General features: G+C 35.1%; 3 protein-coding genes across 3 annotated transcripts in view; 1 reads left to right on the top strand and 2 right to left on the bottom strand.

Moving 5' to 3' along the window:
* The window catches only part of mio (GATOR complex protein mio), a 114,431-nt gene that overhangs the window by 30,885 nt on the left and 61,865 nt on the right, over positions 1-21,681 (bottom strand). The gene's annotated exons all lie outside the window — the stretch shown is intronic.
* LOC138712588 (transmembrane protein 222) lies at positions 5,988-15,052 on the bottom strand. The gene is made up of 4 exons (XM_069844537.1): positions 14,789-15,052; positions 11,759-11,969; positions 10,121-10,251; positions 5,988-8,489 (listed from the first exon to the last, which is right to left on the bottom strand). Exons 1-4 carry the CDS (start codon positions 14,953-14,955, stop codon positions 8,408-8,410), a joined length of 591 nt encoding a protein of 196 aa, XP_069700638.1. The 5' UTR covers positions 14,956-15,052; the 3' UTR covers positions 5,988-8,407.
* On the top strand, positions 15,194-17,750 carry LOC138712587 (replication protein A 14 kDa subunit-like). Its single transcript, XM_069844536.1, has 3 exons — positions 15,194-15,411; positions 16,214-16,400; positions 17,013-17,750. Exons 1-3 carry the CDS (start codon positions 15,313-15,315, stop codon positions 17,075-17,077), a joined length of 351 nt encoding a protein of 116 aa, XP_069700637.1. The 5' UTR covers positions 15,194-15,312; the 3' UTR covers positions 17,078-17,750.

Below are 21,681 nucleotides of genomic sequence, written 5' to 3'. Positions count from 1 at the left end.
CGACCGTCACCCATATATTCAATGCATCTATTATGACTGGGTCCTACCCCTCACTCTGGAAAATGGCATTAGTGAAACCTTTACCTAAATCTAATACACCTTCTACAGTAAACCAATACAGACCGATATCAATTCTTCCCACTCTTTCAAAAGCATTAGAACATATTGTACACGGACAACTTACGAACTATCTCGACGAACACAAACTCCTCGATGACTATCAATCGGGTTTTAGGCATGGACACAGCACTACTACAGCCCTACTTAAAGTGACCGAGGACATCCGTGAAGCTATGGATAGGGGTGAAGTAACGGCACTAACTCTTCTCGATTTCAGCAATGCCTTTGGTTCTGTTGATATCGACTTGCTTCTTGCAAAGATGAAAACTTTGCACCTATCAGACAATACCTTGAGCTGGATGGACTCCTACCTACGGGACCGCCAACAGTGTGTTTCACTTGATAATCAATTCTCCCAATGGCGATACACAAAGGCGGGAGTGCCGCAGGGCTCCGTATTAGGACCACTACTTTTCTCTATCTACATTAATGACGTATCAAAGAACTTACAGTATTGCCGATATCACCTCTATGCCGACGACCTACAACTTTACATACATTCCAGACCCAATACGATCAATGAATCGATTGACAAGTTAAATTGTGACCTAGCCACTGTCTCCACTTGGGCGGCCAATTTCGGACTCGCACTTAACCCAAGTAAGACTCAAGCCATAATTATTGGACATAAGCGTGTAGTTAACTCCCTTAATAACAGTAATCTTTCAGTTGTTACCCTTAACAACACGCTAATCCCTTATTCATCTGTCGTAAAAAATCTTGGCTTCTTTTTTGATAATAATCTAAGTTGGAATTTTCAAGTTAAAGAAACGATAAAGAAAATCTGTTCCTCCTTTCACTCTTTGAGTCGCTTGAGAAACTTCTTGCCCCAGCAACTAAAACTTACCCTAGTACAAACCCTAGTAATGCCGCACTTCGATTATTGTGACGTTTTGTTAAGTGATCTAAGTTCTGAACTGTCAGTCAAGTTACAGCGAGCTCAGAATATGTGCATCAGATACGTGTGCAACATCCGACGATATGATCACATATCACCGTCCTTCGCAAGTCTCTCGTGGCTCCGACTTAAAGAACGCAGAACTTTACACTCTTTGTCTTTACTCTTTCGAATTCTGCACACCTCAACACCAAATTACCTTTCGTCTCGTTTCTCTTATCTATACTCTAACCACGACGTAAATACCAGATCACTTATCTGTGGCATGCTAAATATACCTCTTCATAGAACATCTTGTTATTCCTCATCTTTTACAATATCCACCTCGCGTCAATGGAATTCCTTGTCACAAAGTATTAGGGGCTGCAAGACAACAAACACCTTTAAGAACAGCTTAAAAGATAACCTTATTAGCATTTCACTCCAATCATACTGATTTAAAATATTACTGACTACACTGTTGCTTTTTTTCTTTAGACATCATCCTGATTGTGCTGCATTTTCAAAATTGTCTCATAATAATCTCTTTCTATTATCTAATATAATTTGAAATATATTAACATTCTATGTATTTTAGTTTAAATCTGCTACCCAGTTTATTTCTGTGTTTAATTAATAGTTCATAGTATTTTGTTGTTTAATTCGTAAATAACTCTTGTATACATGTAACTCTCATCTAAATCAATTTGTTGAATTCTTTGTAAGTTCATGCATATGTATATACACTTTTTGCTGGTTGTGTGGAAGAGAAGGCCTTACGGCCTTAACTCTGCCAGCTAAAATAAATCATTATTATTATTATTATTATTATTATTATTATTTGGATGATTTAAAAATTCAAACACAAAATAGTATAAATAATGCATCATGTTTTGTTAGACAAACGAAAATTTACAGAGAAGACAGAACAAAATAATTATTTTAAAGAAAAGTATTCTTTTATGATTTTCTGTGATAGTGTTCTGTAAACATGTTTACAAGGAGAACTGTCGTAAAACTAGCACAGCCAATTATATGTTAAATAAAAATAATCTCTACAATAAAAACTACAGAAGTTAGAAGAATCGGTTTGATGTACATGTTCAGAATTGTGCTACCTGACAGGCATTTCACTGGATTGAACCCACTGAACTCTGCTCCTCAGACCTTATACCCCTTGACTTTTTACCTCTGGCTCACCTTAAGTTGCAGTCTAGTAGGACCGGTACTGGTTGGAACACGTTGACCTGTGCATGACTCTTGATGGCTGCCACATTGAGCATATTATGTGATATTTCTATTTTTAACTGATATTTCTTATGTATGGGAGGTTTTTAGAACAATATGACAATTATTACAGAGATTTTAATATAGCATCAATAGCGCCCAGTCGAAAAATATTAAATTCTATTTTCTTTAGAATATTTAAGGCTAAAATTCACAAAATCAGACAAAATGAGATACATTTCACAGATATTTTAAATTATGTATTTAAGTTATTTTTTTTTCTGTACATTAATGTTAATATGTATATCAATGTTACATAACTGGCCACGATTTATTTAAAAGAGAATTTTATTTCATTCCATAATTTTATATAAGGGTGAAAGAAACCGGCCACCCTACCCCATTATCTCCTGGCCTAGTTGCCTCATAAGTGGTGCCATGTTGGTTATCACTTGTGAGGTTCAGACCTGTCTTCGGACAGTTGACTAAACAATAAAACAATTTATATAATAATGTCCACAAAAATGTCAGTTCTGTGACATCTCAGGACTGACAAAAACCAATTTTCAATTTGTTATCCCTTAACTCTCATGTTGATTACTGGGTTCAAGATTATGTTGAACATGCACATCCTCATATCTGACTGTTAACATAAACCTACATGACACATTTTACAGAATTTAACTACCTCAGAGCTGACTGGTAATAAAGGTACTCAAAGGAAAACAGTTACATATGTTTTTCTTTCTCTAATATAAAAAAATTACAAATCACCCTTTCTCTACATACTCCTATACTTTAGCCCATACCAAACAACTGAAGAACTGTTCAGGACTCTTGCAGTCATCCAGTGAATAATAATAATAATAATAATAATAATAATAATAATAATAATAATAATAATAATAATAATAATAATAATAATAACAATAATAATAATAATAATAATAATAATAATAATAATAGTAGTAGTTTTATTTTCCCTGGCAGAGTTAAGGCCATCAGGCCTTCTCTTCCACTCAACCAGGATCAAATCACATACAAAAAAAATACATACCAGTATACAAATATTAACTTAAAAATAATAATAAACATAATTAAGTAAAAAAAAAAAGAGATTGAATACATATACACAATCAGTATTAACTTTAAAATAACAATAATAAAAAAAAAAAAAGAGACTGTCGCTTCTAGTATGTGTCACAGAACTGACATTAACTATTAGGGACGGATTAAAATAATATTTAGAGCATTAAAGAAACAATTCAATGAGTATCTTTAGGCCTAGTAATAAACTAATAAATGACAAGGATATGCTAACATTTAATCCTGTCAAATATTGTGTTTCACTCTTTTAATTATTGTTAAATGACAATAAAAATCCTTTTGAAGATGTAGTCCGAAACACGTCACAGAACTGACATTTCCGCACTCAGAGCTGCTGCTCAGGCATAATATGGTTTAATTACGATTGTCCAAACGATAATTAAATATGAGGAAGTAGATTCTTTTAAATATCTAGGAGTTCTAATTACCCAAGAAAACACTGCAGATGCGGATATGAGGCAAAAATTTGCTGGGGGAAATAGATGCCTGAGAGCCCTTAACAAAACTTTGAGAGCAAGATGCATAAGTAAAAAAGCAAAACTTACATTATATAAAACAGTCGTAAGACCAATTGTGCTTTATGGCAGTGAAACTTGGACTCTGTCGAAGAAAATGGAACAACAACTGATGACATGGGAAAGGAAAATTCTAAGGAAAATCTATGGTCCTAAATATGAGAATGGGCACTGGAGGATTAGATATAACACAGAACTGAAAACTCAACATAAATCTCCAGATATTGTTGCTGAAATCAAAGCCCGTAGGTTGGAATGGTTAGGACATGTAATCAGGATGAATGATCAGAGAATACCAAAAAAAGATTCTAAACACAAAACCAGAAGGCAGGCGCAATATTGGCAGACAGAAACTAAGATGGTTGGATGGAGTGGAGGAAGATTTAAGGACTCTAGGCGTGAGAAGATGGAGGCAGAAGGCTCTGGTTGGACAGGAATGGACCAAGATCCTAAGGGAGGCCAAGGCTAGACTACAAGGGCCGTAGTGCCAAAGAAGAAGAAGAAGAAATGATAATTAAATTACAACATGATGGCTGTCATTGTTTTAGTAGGTAAAATTCTATAATTTTCAGTCAGCTGCACAATAAATTCCAAGGATATGTTTTGGCCAATTTCGTGATTTCTAACCTTTAAACACCATTCCCAATTGTTTTTAAAATGAATCTGCTTTATTTTATTACACAACATGACTTCATAAAGTCATTAAAGTCAAAAGACAAATAATATAATCTCAATATGTACTCATTACTCTCACAGATTGAATGATAAGGTATAATCACAGTCAAATTATGGATTTCTATCAGGTAGATGAAGGTTTAAATCTCGGTAGATCCTATGATATTTGTAACACAAAGCAGTTTCTACGAAGTACTTTGATTTCTCCTGCTGACCTCATTCTACTATTACACCATCACCATCTTACCATCTCACTAACACGCAATAGGCACAATTTAACTAATGTACTAATATTCCTTTGAAACTGATAAATGAGACTACTGGTATCTAAAGTAAATAGGCCACTGCCGTGGCTCAGTCAGTTAAGGCACTTGCCTGCCGGTCTGAAGTTGCGTTCGGGCATGGGTTCGATCCCCGCTTGGGCTGATTACCTGGTTGGATTTTTTCCGAGGTTTTCCCCAACCGTAATGTGAATGCAAGGTAATCTATGGCGAATCCTCGGCCTCATCTCGCCAAATACCATCTCGCTATCACCAATCTCATCGACGCTAAATAACCTAGTACCGTATTTACTCGAATATTTCACGCACTTTTTCCCCGCAATTTCGATCTATAAATTAAGGGTGCGTGAATTAAGCGAGGAATTTCACAAGCTGGTATTTTTAAGGGTAAAAATGACAAAACTACGCAGTTCCCTTACATATCCTAGTAACTTGTCTTCAAGATCAGGGAATTTTCCACCTTTTGGCCCACGAAATGCTTTCCTTGATGCATTTGTTTCCTGAGGAGCTTGTTTTTGTTTCCTCCAGTAGCGAATATTAAATTCTGGAACTGTGAATTCACGTCCAGCTGCTCTGTTGCCATGTGTTTCTGCATACGCAATAACTTTTAATTTGAAGGACGCAGTATGACTCGAATATCGGGATTTACCATTCATTGTTAAAACTTTTAACAGACGGCTTTTGACAGGTTTCCCTTTTCGAGTCTCAAACTCAACTGATGCGATCCAACACAAAGCTTTCAAACCACCCCCATTCAAATGGTAGAGGGAGGTCAATACCCTATACCGGTATTTTTAAAGGACTTTCATAGACGAGAAGGGTGCGCCTGTAACAGGTAGCTGTCCGGTCCCAAATACCGCTATGCACCCTCTCGTTACGGCATTTAAGATACCGTACATTCAGGGCTCCTCAACATAACACACCTCATTACTTCAAGTTTCAGTATGTACTTGTTACAGTATTTCACGAATATTAAATGTGTGAAATATACGAGGAAATTAATTTATTAAATTATATAGTAAATAATTTGGGTGCGTGAAATATGCGATGGCGTGAATTACGCGAGTAAATACGGTAGTTGATACAGCGTCGTTAAATAACCAACTAAAAAAAGAAGTAAATAATGTGAAGGAAGTGTAAAGATGAAGAACTAATTTACCTTATTGAATTTTAAATACACAGTAATTCTTTTGAAAAACAATTTATTTAAAAGGTTTAAAATTACACCGTACATATAAATAACACAAAAGTAATATACGACAGTCTTTAAAAGTCAACAGTTGTCCTATATAAGTTTTTGCATAAATAATAAACACAACTAATTATCCACTAGGGACTTAACTCTTCTTTCCTATAAATGCATTAACTGACCTAAGATTTTTTTTACACTTACTCCTTTCAGATATAACCTTAAACCGGGCCGTAGCAGGATTTGATCCTTAATAACTATAATAATATCTACACACTCCAATAATAGGAAGTAACTTGCCAAAAAATGGTCTCAGAAAAAAAGTCAGTTACTTTAAAGCATACCTGCACAAACAGCGCTCAATGAGAGCGTGTGCTCCTTCTGAGCGGGAGAGCTGTGTTTTCCGCTCGCCGAAATGGAGAGGAAGATATGTCAGAGTGACATAGACTTGCTATAGGTAGAGGAGAGGGAAACGACCACTCAGCTATCTAGTGGAGTGCAGTGTGTAGGCCTATTCTCAGTAACTGTTTCACGTTGCTTACCTACTGCTACAGTACAGTATGGAGGAATCTAAAAGACAGAATATAACATTTGACATTTAACGATTTACAGCTCAAACTTTTTGATCTTCAATGTGATCTAAGGGCTAAAGATCCTTTGAATACTATTACTAGCCTAATTGAGTTTTACAAGACTAAACATTAGCAATAATATCCACGACTAGACAGGCTGGCTGTGAAAAGGATTGCTATGTTTAGCTCAACATTTATATTCGTGAGCAAATGTTTTCTATAGTCAACTTTAATAAGACAGACATCGAACATCTGTAACTGATGTTTCATTATGATCAGTAGGCTACTGTTCCTTTCAGCTGCCAACAGCATAAAACCTCGTTTTCATGTACTGATAAATAAAAATATAACAAAATGATATTGTACATTTAAGTAGCTATAGAATTTCTATTATTTCTGTAAAATAAATATTTATTTATTAATTAATAATAGTGCAAGATAGTTTTTCAAACACTGAATGGGAATTCATTTCATAAACACTCATAATAGTACTTCCTTTTGTGTATATTTTGTACGAGATCACCCCTTCTTCCAGTCCTCTCTATACAGAGCGCAGCTAATATCTGCATTCCGCTCATGAGCTGTGAGCCGGCTCAGAGAGCGCAAACCTTGTGCAGGCCTGCTTTAAAGGAATTTGTATGGACATCATAAAACGTACATCTTGTGCAGAATATGAGGGATTCACAGGTGAACATATATCTCGTATCTCATGCAAGTACTGGTATTCTCGTATCTTGTTCATGGATTAAGTAAATGGGGCGACAATTATCCATTAATGTTCTATATTTTTTAAATTTCGTATATCTGTTCTCGAAAAAAACTTGAATCAAACTGTCCTGATGTTTATAATCAAGTTAAATTTTTATCTCTCACACACAACCTGGGTGCGAATTAAGATTTCTGATGAGGTGGGATAGAATCCTAGACAGAGAATACCACACATAAAATTATCATTATCCTCATTCGATACAGCTCAACGCTTGGTCGCACTGAGTTGCTTGTCTTGCATCTTGATCATAATAATAATTATAGTCCGACCATCGGATCTGTGCCCCCGTAAGATATGCGAACTGAACCTTAATTCCTTTTCAGCCTCGGCAATTCATTTCTCTCACTGTATTCCTATTTCTTTCTTTTCTATCCCTCTCTCTTTCTCTCCCCCACTACTCACAATTTTGAGCCTTCTTGCGGGACAGTTTATTTGCACTTGCAGTCCAGTGTTCTCAACTCAACATGGATACTGTAGCACGGAGTGGTGAAAGAAATATTATTAAGCAAGTAATAGCATTTTGCATAAGTCAATCAGCGTCATTAGACCTACTTAAATTAAATTATGAATACGTAATAATTAACCTTACAGTATTATAAGCAATATTCAAGAGACATGACACTGTTTGACGGAAGTTTAGCAACATCCCTATTCGGCAAGGTTCGTGGCCTCCTGTTTGACGTAGTGGGAGAGAAACGGGTGGAATGGGGTGAGTAGAGGCGTTCACTTTTCCAAGAACGACGACAGCGCTGAAGGGGCATAAATCCGATGGTCCGACAATATATCCATGAGCAGGGTTAAGATAAGATGTGTAATTCCTAAGTTATTGATTGTTGTGAGCTTGCCGGTGATGATAATACATCAATATTATTTTCTTTGCTTACTTTATAAAGTACATACACTCGTATTAAAACAATTATATTTTGTGGGGGGGGGGGGGATAGAAGTTATCCCTGGCAGGGATATCAATATGGATTTATGAGAGGGGATAACTTTCCAACAGGGGAGGGTAATCCCCCCATTAATTCGCACCCTCCACACAATGCTCAATGATATACATAAATCTTGACAACGTTTATGAAAGGGACGCATACAGAACGGCAAAAATGCTGATTATGAGTATGAATGGCATCCATGTCTTCACAAAACCTGCAACACTAGAAAGCAGGAAAAACATATAAATTTCTTATCATTCATTAAAGACTAAGATAACTGCTATCCTGCCATGGCACTTTTATACGTCTACGAGAAAAAACAATGAACTAATCCCCATTTCAGTTTGGTTGATAGGCTTTCCCCTCTACTCACACTCTTTACCATCCGTGAAGGGGAAGATGCTACTGGCTATCTTACTAACATTCGACTAATTGACTTTGAACATAGTGAAAATTCTTATTATTGAAAATGTTTACTGGTAATCTATATTTCGAAAATCTATACTAAGTGTTTGTATTTCATTTGACTGTTGTTTATATCAACTGGCACATTAAAAAGCTACTGACACCAGAAGATAAATGTTTTCTTCACCGCTAGTTGCTACTCTAAGCATACACAACGGGACAATCTGCACTGTGTCACCAGTGGCATAGCATGAAATTTTGAGCTAACTCAAGTTGTCTTTCATGCAATATGAGAAAACTTATTACAAAAATACAGTCTTAAAATAAATAGTAGTCAATTTCAAGTCAGCAGTCGAAGATTGGTTGGAACATCGTAAGTAACACCAATAAGGCATGATCTCAAATGGTACGTAGTAAAATATGATTTCACGGTTTACACATATCTCTAACAAATAGACACGTATACGTATAACATTAGCTCACTCCCTGTCATACTTAGAGAAATCACAATATCAGTATCATTACGTAAGTATGCGTCTGTATTTTGAGCGTGTCCTTCATTGACAGCAAGGGAGTCGGTCATTTGTTTTTTAAATCACACTTTTGTTCGTAAGTCAGTCTTGATAATACAATTGTCCTAAAAAAAATTCAAATAAATTAGTGTCAGGAACTGTTATTTCGCTCATTATTTATTATATCAGCCACAATGCACACTAACACTTCAACTGAACACAACTGACGAAAAGGGATAACTCGGAAACTACTTATTTTAAATGTTAAAGCTAGCTTCTTGTGAGCCTTGCGACTAGGGTAGTTTAGTTAGATAGGGATGGGAAATCTGCGGGTTGGATTACACAGAAGAAACAAGTCTGCTTGGAAGCTGGTGTGTGCAGGCTTCTTGTTTACTGCTGCATCATAAATCATCCTGAGCTGCCGCATCACAATATGTAACGCATAAATATAAATTTTATTAAAATTAATAAATAATTTTCTCCATAAACTGCAGGTTTATTATGAAATTATTATTAACTGGGGAAGCTGAGCTTTTTAGCTTACATTGACGCTACGCCACTGTGTGTCACTCCCCCCTGACTTCATAATACAAACTAACATTTCTTAATTTAATTAATTACTTATTAGTTGAAGATATTGTAAGAACGACACTAAAATATACTGAAACATGTAATTGTCAAACATCTGTGTCACTGTATTTTATATCGACTTATATGCTTTATTTAATATTTTATTTTCTTGTGTGTACAACTTGGGGGGTGCAAGTATAAGAAGTAACAGGTACCGGTCTCTTACTGACGGACTCAGGGCAAGTAGAAGGGGAAGGAAATGCCTTTGCATCCTCTCAACTTGTATGAAATGTCGTTTAAACTATAAATCATAGAAGTAAATTAAATTGAAGCCTTAAAATCATTCAACATCTTGTTATATCTTACCTGACATATTTACTTTTGAATAAAATATATATTGCCAGTTTAACCATATTCCAGTTTGTGCTGTCATCGTAATGCATTAGGTTCAGAGCCATGGCTACATGAGAATGACAGTTGTCGCAGCACAAGTTGTGCTAAAATGTACCAAAAAAGAAAAAAAAAATGTTAGAGAGAAATTCCGTTATCAGTGTGTCTACAGGAAAGTATCTGTATCATTGGACGTGGAAAGAAGTTAACACAATAAAATACTGGATCGTTATTTATAGCATGAAATGCTCTGATCTGTGACAATTAAATTATTTGCGTTCAGCATTTCAATTAGGTTTTCCATATGCCACAGATTTTGCAGACAATCCGCGATTTTGTAGTGTAAGAAGAAAGTCCGAGCCGAAAAGACGAAAGTCCGCGATTTTGAATGCAGTTCGGCAGAGATCTGGAAAATTGTAATAATTTGTGGGATAGTGTAAAAATGACACTCAAGTGGATAGAAGATAAGCTAAGCAACATGTACATTGTCGAGTCACTGGTCAAACTTCCATTTATTTTGTTAGATTAAAAATAAATTTTAAATAATTTAATAATTTCAATTAATTTAATATTTTGCAAAAAAAAAAAAAAAAAAAAAGAGGGACCAGAAAAGGAAGTAAAATGCGAAAACAATGATCAAAAAATGACTTCAAATTTGAAAAAATGGCAATAGAATTAATATGTTTATAACCAGAGGTTCGTGTTCAGGATTTTAATACTTGAGAGTGATGCATACTGCATGAGGAAAAAAAGATGATATGTCATCAAAATCCGGATCCTGATAATAAGTAATTAGTTTCACATTCTTGTCCACATGAAATGAATTGAAATTAATTACATACATATTACTTTATACTTTCACATATTACTAGACTAGACGGCATTTCGGAAGGCAGTTAGCTTCTACATGCGTCGTAGCATTTCTGGTATGTGACGTCACAAACTTGTATAGTAGAACCAATCAGAATCAGTCTATAACAAGCACTTCCTGAGTTCGTTTGTTCACGTGCGAGTGTTTCAATACATTGAATAAGTAAAACTAACATTTACTGTGTGTATGTAAGGTACATAAATGGAAGAAGAAACTGTAAAATGACAAGTATTACACAAGCAAGCGCGGAAAATAGTGTTTAAGGTGTATAATTATTTTAAAAACGTTAACGAGCAGAATGCTGCCAGCCATCTTGATGCTGGCAGCAACGTTGCCAACGTGCAAGAAACGACTGCAGAAGCATGTGGTGTGGGATTGAGAACCGTGCAAAGAATATTGTTAGTGAAGGAAAGAGGGTTTGTTTGGTGTCATGCTTACAGTAATCAACGGCTAAGGTCATTATTGTCTTTTGATAACTTAAATTCTCTCCTGCGCTATTTGTATTGCACGTGCTCGTGAAGTACGATGTGGCAATGTTGTACGCTGCCTTGCTCTCTCTATCTGTCTCTCTCGATGCAAACGCTAGAAGACAACCGCCTTCCGAATTGCCGTCGACTCTAGTTTATTATTAAAAACTTAATATGAAAATGAATACTACATTATCACATTTTTTATTTATTTTGGTGGAAGTATTTCAAGCAATTAAAAACTCTGGGTACTTCATTTGAATATTAAATTGTTACCATTCTAGTTTTGTATTCCTCCGAGGCCTCTGTAACAGAACGATCCCAACCATTCTGGCCTCCCCTTGCAAGGTGAGGTCTTAGTTGCCAATACTTTGTTGGTCGACCAAATGCCATGTTATCTTCTGATACAAAGTATGGTCCAGCAAAATCTCGTATAACACCCGAAGACATAGCAATTCCCATGTGACCAATAAATGGAAACAGCCATCTGCAAAAGAAGTCTCAAAATTATAAACATCTATGTAGACATGAAAGTTCACATTTCATAACAAAAAAATTAAAAGAACAGGAATTAGCCTATATTATTCCAAATCCAATATAGACAAATAGTTATTTATAAAACTAGTCTTTGTCAGTCTAGTTTTCATAATTCGACACCTTCTCATGGGAGGGGAGCCTGCAGGGAGGGGGTAAAGTTAATTTATTTATTTTCAGTTATGTTCAAGTTTCTTTATTCACAGTTACCATCCTCGTCCTAAGGACTTTAATCAGTCGACATGAGACATTTTAATATTTGTAAAAATGTAAAAACTCTCTCATATCGCAAATCTCAGATCACTACAAGACAAGAAAACACTTGCTCTCTCATTTTGCAAAATCTTAGTCTGACACTTCAACACTGAATTAAAATGGTATGACTCTTCTGTTATGTTACCTTCAAGATTTGTCTACTGTTGTCCTGCTAAAATATCACTATGATCCTGGCAGCAAGTTTTGATATTATGTTATACCAACTTATCTGCTGCAGTGGAGTAAGAAAAATTTCATGCCATTGAGGCACTCATACTTGATGTCTTTTCAAATGCTGAAATATGATACTTGCATTTCATTGTAGCAGGTATGTACAGGGTGCGAATTAACGGGGAGGGGGGGATGGAGGGGATTTCCTTCCTGTTGAAAAGTTACCCCCTCTCATAAATTCATATTAACATCCCTGCCAGGAATAACTTCTATCCCCCCCTCACAAAATATAATTGTTTTAACATGAGTATACTTTGTAAGTACAGCATAAAGAAAGAAAAAAAAAAATAATAATAATATTGATGTATTATCATCACTGGCAATCTGACAACAATCAATAACTTAGGAATTACACATCTTATTTTAAGCCTGCTCATGGATTTAATTATTATTATGATCAAGATGCAAGACGAGCAACTCAGTGCGACCAAGTGTTGCACCGTATAGAATGAGGATAATAATCATTTTATGTATGGTATTCTCTATCTAGAATTATTCTATCCCCCCCCCCCATTAGAAATCTTAATTCGCACCCTGGGTATGCATCAGTCGTTAATTAGAACCGAACATCTTAGCAACCAAATACAAAGGAATCACTCTGTTTGCAAGTGCCTGGGTTTAACTGAATGCGTCTACTAATAATAGTGAAGCCATCAGTTATTAATAAAAATTGCTTGTATTTTTTTACTTGGTTATTTAACAATGTGTATCAACTACTGGGTTATTTAGTATCGATGGAATTGGTGATAGTGAGATAGTATTTGGCGAGATGAGGCCGAGGATTCGCCATAGATTACCTGACATTCGCCTTACAGCTGGGAGAAATCTCGGAAAAAACCCAACCAGATAATCAGCCCAAGAGAGAATTGAACCTCGGCTGAGTGCAACCCCGGATCAGCAAGCAAATGCACTACTACCTGAGCTACACCGGTGGTCTACACTTGTATAGTCGGACCATCGGATCTGTGCCCCCGTAAGATATGCGAACTGAACCCTAATTCCTTCTCAGCCTCGGTAATTCATTTCTCTCCCTGCATTCCCATCTCTCTCCCTTTCTGTCCCCCACTATTCACAATTTTGGCCTTCTTGCGGGACAGTTTACAATATTTGCACTTGCAGTCCAGTGTTGTCAACTCAACATGAATACTGTAGCACGGAGTGGCGAAAGAAATATTATTAAGCAAGTACGTAATAGCATTTTGCGATGAAGAGAAACAAACAGGTCAATATCTGTTTCCTACAAATCAGGCAACGAAAAGAGCAACTGATATCACAGGTGAGGCTTATTTTATTTCAATTGATTATGTATTAAAATTACTTACTTAACTAATACTAATAATACAACATTTTATGTAATTTATATAGACAGGTCAGAACTCCTAATAAAGAAAATCAGGAGAGAGGGAGTCTGTGCAAGAGATGAAAAGCTAGAATCACCATGAACAGACCAAGGGAACTTTTAATTATTGTAGATGATATGAACCGATGTATTTTAAGAAGAAAGATACAAGAATTTTATACCGTTCAGAAAGAAGTTTCAACATTGAAGAAATTACTGAAGCTTGCGAGAGAAGCAATAATTTCCAAGGTTGGAGAGAAAAACTACGGAAAGTGATTCGAGACACAAATTAATATTGAAAGACTGACCAGATTCATCATTATAGCCTAGATTTATACACGTTCAAAACGTAAAATTTCAGTGAAATTAAATGTAGCCTACTCTGAAATGTCCAGAACTTCTACATAAGAACACCATCATTCGAAATAAATCTGGATTTTGGCAGGTACATCAAAGAAGAAACTCAAGTGGATACTCCCTTTATATAAAATTTCATTGGGTTCACAATTTAATTTTATAGGCTACTAAAAACATTGCCCCATTAGCAGCCACAATGCTGGTGATATGAGTCCAGGGTCCAGCACCGAAAGTTACCCAGCAATTACCCATATTGGGTTGAGGGAAAAACCCCGGAAAAAACCTCAACCAGGTAACTTGCCCCGGCCGGAAATCGACCCCGGGCCACCTGGTTTCACGACCAGACGCGCTATCTGTTACTCCACAGGTGTGGACCAATAGAACAATGATAAGTAACAGCAAGCCGAGAACTATGACAAGGTTACAGTGGGTTAGGTGAAAGGATACATAAGTAACACCCTTGTGACAGTCCTCAGCCTCCTGTTATCTAGTTATCCCTTATCTAATCCACGGGCGCGCTTCCGAACAGTGTGTTTATAAGTATTCTTCACAGAACAATGGTACGATTTCTTTAACAATACAATACATACGTCAACAATGGAATTGGTGTCCATACGATACAAAATGGATATCTTTGCTTTTGATGATCTACAGGTAACTCCATCAGCACCTCTCTACTATCTGGTGATTTGAAATTATTATCTTCAATACTTATACCAGAATGGGGAACAGAATGGTTAGAATCTGAAGATTTCATAACTGTAAAACATTTATCTTAACCTCTCAACATTAAATCATACACAAACCAAATGTCATTGTTATAACTGTAATGTTGGTAATGATCACTGATCAGGTCGTCAGGTCATATTGGTATTCCTGATATCACAGCCTTTTCAAGTGCTTACGTACATGTGACATGACAGATTCTTTCAAATAGGTCTTGTGCAATCATGGCCGTGGTGCAAAAAAATGAACAACACGGACAGGTCGACAACTCGACACTCGTCAGGAACACAAGAAGGCTGTGGACTTTTCGCGGGTCTTATGTGGTGTTGTGTAAACTTCGGTTCTGTACATAATTTAAATTAATTATATAAATTAAAGCTTGCATATAATGGATGAACATATTATAGAACCCAGGGCACGAGTAAACGGGGGAGCTTTGGTTCGTCATATGGGAAAACCAATAAGCATATTAGGATCCATTTTAAGTGTAAGTTTGGTTATAGCGTAATTGTGCCGAAATAATCCGAACATTTTTAATTCCCTTGTCTATATAAAACTTGAAATTGTTATATGAACTATAGAAACTGGGACTGGAAGAAAATGTGGTTATTTACAAGGAAAGGCGGTGTAATTTTCATACCACCAATTGTATACTCTTCTCACTACTGCTGTTGTTCTTTGAGGTTAGATTGTTCTGTTTATATAACTTATGATAAGTAGAGTTTGGTGAGGGAGATTGAATGACTTTTCCTTGGGATCACTGAAAATACTACATACCTTGTTGGAGGTTACCATGATTCTTATCTTTTATTTTTAAATGTTTGATAATTAACTTAGGCTATGTTTACCGTTAAAAATAAAAACTACCTCTCTTTGATAGAGCAATTGTAAAGAAATGCCAACCATTTTTATAAATGCTTTCACTCAGTTTAAAGTACATTTCTTAGGAATAACTGCATAAGGCCACGACATTGCATTTGAGTTGTCGTTGAATAAGTCTATTCTGGTGGACATAATGTCATGAATGATTACAGGATTGCAAACAGTATACCTTGTAACATTTGAAAGCTTTCAGCATTCCAGTTTTGTTATGCTTTTTATTTTTCGGTATTATAACTATGGCGAAAATTCACGATTATCACATTTTCAAGGGCCTTTAGGCATTGTTAATAATTACACGTTCTGTAAAATATTATATAGTTCTAGCTTTGTGTAACTATGTTTTATTTTTCCTTTGCTGTGTAAACTAATATTAATATGTAAGAAATAATTTTGTTATGTTGTTGCAGACCCACTCCAATGGAATTTCAGTGGAGATCAAAACAGTTGACAACCAGGTCGTGACTATAAAAATGCAAGAACCCTTACAAGAACCTTTGTCTGGATTGGTAGAATTTCACGGAATAGCACAAGGAAAGAATTCTGTTTCAAGTGATTTCTACCTTTCATTTCCTCCGGAGTTTACAGAAAACTTTGGTTTGTTTTTTCCATTTACTACAACTAATGATGTAATCCTATACCTAGGAAGTTATGGTGTTTTGAAAATGAGAGAATTGAGATTCTGATGAAAATAGGATTTGGTGATAGAAGATGTACACACTTTTTAATGAGACTCATCCAAGTTGGCTACCTATTTCTCTATCATCTATGAGCAGAATAAAAGCGAAATTCAGAGAATATGGACATGTCTGAGACATAAAAGATCATTTCCCGTCAAAAACATCTTGTTTTACATTGCCATTGATCAACAAAACAGCTTTCATAATACAGGGACTAACAAAATATATCAGCAATAAAATTGTTTTTATAGTAACCATAACCATAGTGTTTCTGTACAAAACAAATCAAATATTACATAAAAAATATGCTCTTTCAGATGTATATTAAAAACTGATTAACTGTTAAATTATTTAAGTTAATAAAAAATAACGACTTCAATGTGTTAACATTTTAAATAATAAAGGAACATAAACACAGACACGGAAATACTACACATTCAACCAAGAAACCATAGAGTTACTGTTGTATTGAATATTACTATGAAAGAGAAGGAATGAACTTTACATCTGTTGTATTTCTGTCTTGCAGATGTGGAGCAGTACAATGAAGCAGTTACATTAATGAATAGCATCTCCAATCAGTGGATATCTTGAACGAAAATTAAGATAGCGAATTGGATGAGAATGAGTGCTGCTACATATATTTTAAATCCTGCAGAAAATGACTTTGTTACTTAGAAGTGGAGCATTCAACACATTACATAATGAGTCCATTACCTCATTGTTTTTCTAGAAGATTTGAAATGACGCAATTGAAGTATAATTTGTGTCTGGTGAATGAGAGACTTAAGTTCAATGCGTGAATCACATTCCAAAAGAGGAAATAAGCATTAATTTGTCATTAATCCTTGAGCAGACATGCACTTTTTATATTACTATGTTCAGCTGAGTATAACAAATGTTTCTCGTATTATAGCTGTCAGTTTCATGAAGTACAAACAAAATAAATCAAGCAGTACAATATTATTACAGTATGTTTACTTTTTCATATTAAATTCTTTGAATATTACACTAAGTTGTGTAGAAAACATTTACTTGCTATTAAAGATTCGAAAGGCTTGTAATTTTTCATTCACTGTTTCAAATTCACAAATGCTATAAGAATTCTTACAGTTAGCTATTGCACACAGGTTGCAATGTTTGGTCTTCATAAATACTGATCATAGATCATGCAAATGGAAACTAATTAGTCATTAACTTTTCTTTATTGCTTTTTGTAATTACTGAAATGGATATAATGCAGAAGAAATATAATTATTTTGCAGTACGTAACTGTTTTTGTTACCCTAAGGGGAGACTCCACTGAAAATTATGAAGATTTTCCAAAATATTTTTATTGACTATTTCATTTCTTTAGAACGTATGTTTTCATATCCCAAATGGATTTAGTTCAATTCTAATTACAAATATGTTTAAACATTGTTTAATGAAGGAAGAAGAGCTGTAAAAATGATTTTTTTCATTAAAGAGTTCTCTTTTATAAATATCTGATTACAAATCTAGTAACTTTTGTTCTAAAGTTGGCTTCCTGAAGTAACTAGATGAATGTAGGGGAAGAGAATTTTAATAGATATGTGTTACATAAATATTCATTTTACTTTCAAATCTATTTTTCCATAAGTTTATTTTTCTTGATTCAACACCAACTTTTTTATGCCAAATATTAATCAATCTGGATGAAATTTTTACTGCAACTATTTATGAGGTAGCTGCATGTTTCTATGCATTTATTTTGTGAGAAATGCTGCTAGTTTATTTTATTAATTTTTTTTTTCATGGATTATAGCAAAATAACATTTTCAAAAATTCTAAAAATTTTTTGAAAGTGAATAAATGAGATATTTCATAAAATGAATGCATAGAAATGTTTTTTTACGTCTTGTGAATGTAACAAAAAAATTAAAAATTGAGATCTTCTATGAAAAACTTGGGTTTGAAAATATTTCTTATTTGGGAGTTCAAAATTTGGATTTTGTTAGTCCTTTACATAGTAAACATAAGGACATCTGTTTCATTTGTTATTTGTTTTCAGAGTAGATTTTGGTCCCCTGATAATGATTAAATATATTTACTTTCATAAACGAAATAGAACGTGTTCAAAACCAAGCTCTCAGGCTCATCACTGGTGGAATCAAAACAACTCCAATAGATTCTATGAGATTCCTCACTAATATTAACAGCATCAAAATGACAATAGAAGAAAAAGCACTGATTCAGTATGAAAAACTTATCAGATTACCAGGAAACAATTGGCATTCATACAGTCCTCTCCGTAGATTAAATACTCAAAAAAGTTTCATATCCATGGTTCAAGAATTATTAAAACAGAAAATCAACGTCCTGAATTTAAAAGAAAACTTACAAATTAAACCAAACCCTTTGACACTATTAAATACAGAGTATAATCTAAATTTAACACAAGAAATACTGAAATCAGAAGTAAACACTGAAATAGTGAAACAATTGTCTTTAGAGACAATTAATATTAGGTACCCTCCACAAAATTGGCTTCATTTATACACTGATGGATCCTTGATCTCCAGGGAACAAGGTGCCAGTGCAGGTGTTACGTGCTGTCTCTTCTCACTTTATAGATCTCTTGGATATGGAACAACAAGTTTTGATGGAGAAATCACTGCAATAAGTGAAAGTCTCAGGAATCTTCTATGCCACATCAATAAATTTAAGAATGCAGTTATATTGTCAGACTCCAAAGCAGCTATTCTATCAATAGTCTCTAGACACACACCTTCATCTCAAATAGCAGAAATAAATAAAATGCTCTCTCAACTAATAGCACTCAATAAAAGAATTGTATTCCAATGGATACCTTCCCATTGTGGAATCCTGGGAAACGAGAATGCGGATGCTTTAGCAAAGAAGGGCAGCACTGCTACTTACAGACCTGTTACTAAATCTACGTATTACTCTGTGAAAAGATTTATTAAATCTACATACTTAGACTTCAACAAACAAAATTTGATAACACAATCTCAAGGGAAAAAATGGAACTCTCTGCATCATAATCCACAGTTGATTCCCGATTTACCACGAAAATCGTCTGTAGCTGCATTTAGATTGGCAACAGGCCATGACTGTTTGGCCAAGCATCTGCATAGAATTGGAATATATCAGTCTCCTAACTGTCCATTGTGCAACTCAAACCAAGAAATGGATTCGGAACACCTCAAAATCTGTGCTTCAGTGGCTGGCCATGATAATATCTTTGAAAAATATTGGAGTGCAAGAGGTCAAATGACTTTATTGTCAAATGCCTGGCATTAGAAAACAACAACAACAACATATATTTACTTTTCATTTTACTGTTTCCTGAAGAACAGGTTTTGTTCCACTTGCACATTTTGTTCCTTCTGATAAAAATTCTTCAGTGAAAGAACATTTGAATGCCTTCTTTTTGATCTTACAACTTACAAATGGCTTTTAAGGAACCCGAAGATTCATTGCCGCCCTCACATAAGCCCACCATCAGTTCCTATCCTGTGCAAGATTAATCCAATCTCTATCATCATACCCCACCTCCCTCAAATCCATTTTAATATTATCCTCCCATCTACGTCTCGGCCTCCCTAAAGGTCTTTTTCCCTCCGGTCTCCCAACTAACACTCTATATGCATTTCTGGATTCGCCCATACGTGCTACATGCCCTGCCCATCTCAAACGTCTGCATTTTAAGTTCCTAATTATGTCAGGTGAAAAATACAATGCGTGCAGTTCTGTGTTGTGTAACTTTCTCCATTCTCCTGTAACTTCATCCCACTTAGCCCAAAATATTTTCCTAAGCACCTTATTCTCAAACATCCTTAACCTATGTTCCCCTCTCAGAGTGAGAGTCCAAGTTTCACAACCATACAGAAGAACCGGTAATATAACTGTTTTATAAATTCTAACTTTCAGATGTTTGGACAGCAGACTGGATGATAAGAGCTTCTCAAACGAATAATAACACGCATTTCCCATATTTATTCTGCGTTTAATTTCCTCTCAAGTGTCATTTATATTTGTTACTGTTGCTCCAAGATATTTGAATTTTTCCACCTCTTCGAAGGATAAATCTCCAATTTTTATATTTCCATTTCGTACAATATTCTGGTCACGAGACATAATCATATACTTTGTCTTTTCGGGATTTACTTCCAAACTGATCGCTTTACTTGCTTCAAGTAAAATTTCCGTGTTTTCCCTAATCGTTTGTGGATTTTCTCCTAACATATTCACGTCATCTGCATAGACAAGAAGCTGATGTAACCCGTTCAATTCCAAACCCTGCCTGTTATCCTGAACTTTCCTAATGGCATATTCTAGAGCGAAGTTAAAAAGTAAAGGTGATAGTGCATCTCCCTGGATCAGAATCATATTTTTGCTCAGATTTGTGGTCACTTCATCATTTTGGTTTCTGCTGTGCCACTTCATAACATTTACATGTTCTGTACATCAAAATAAAATATAGTCTTTTATTTTTGAGGCACTCATGAAGTGATCTTAGTGGAGAAAGTGCCACAAGAAATTCCGTAAGAAGTTTCGGAATTCTTCACTTCTTTGACAAGAAAACAGTGAACAATTAATGGAGAAATTTCGACCATGTGACACTGTGTTAGATAAAAAGGAAATAAGAAAAGTATATTTCAGTTCAGGATAAATTGGATGAAGCTGGTGCTATACAGGGCAGTTCTTAAAAGTCATTACGTTTTAGGAATGCAGTACCATACCCTTTGAAGCCAGACTGCAAATTCTTAACATTTCATATTAAGAGCTTCACAGGGTTTCCAGGAATATATTCCGAAGATAAGAAGATGCATGAATACAGGTGGATGGTTATCAGTTCGGGAATCTATTATAAATCATAGGTATGTACACGTAATCGTGAAAGTGGATTACACTTTACCAGCAGACAGCTCTCTGCCATAGGAGAGACTGATTGTGCAGATGTAGACCCTTGATTAACTCATCTTGGGAGATTAATATCAGATCTCTTACATGGATTAAAAACAGACTGAGAGAACAATAAACTCTGGATAACAATAATTGAAGAGGCCATTTATGTTATCTAAGATTTAGTATTTCCTGGAAAATAACTAGCAGTCTTACTAATAAACCGTGTATAGTTTTTATACTAGACTTATGCATAGTTGAGACAGAAAACTTTACTAATAAACCATGCATAAGCAATGGATGTATAA

This window comes from Periplaneta americana, chromosome 13 (assembly GCF_040183065.1).
Source record: "Periplaneta americana isolate PAMFEO1 chromosome 13, P.americana_PAMFEO1_priV1, whole genome shotgun sequence".
NCBI classification, from domain to species: Eukaryota; Metazoa; Arthropoda; class Insecta; order Blattodea; family Blattidae; genus Periplaneta; species Periplaneta americana.
The sequence above is the reverse complement of the archived record's forward strand: the minus strand, read 5'-3'. Positions and strand labels throughout refer to the sequence as shown.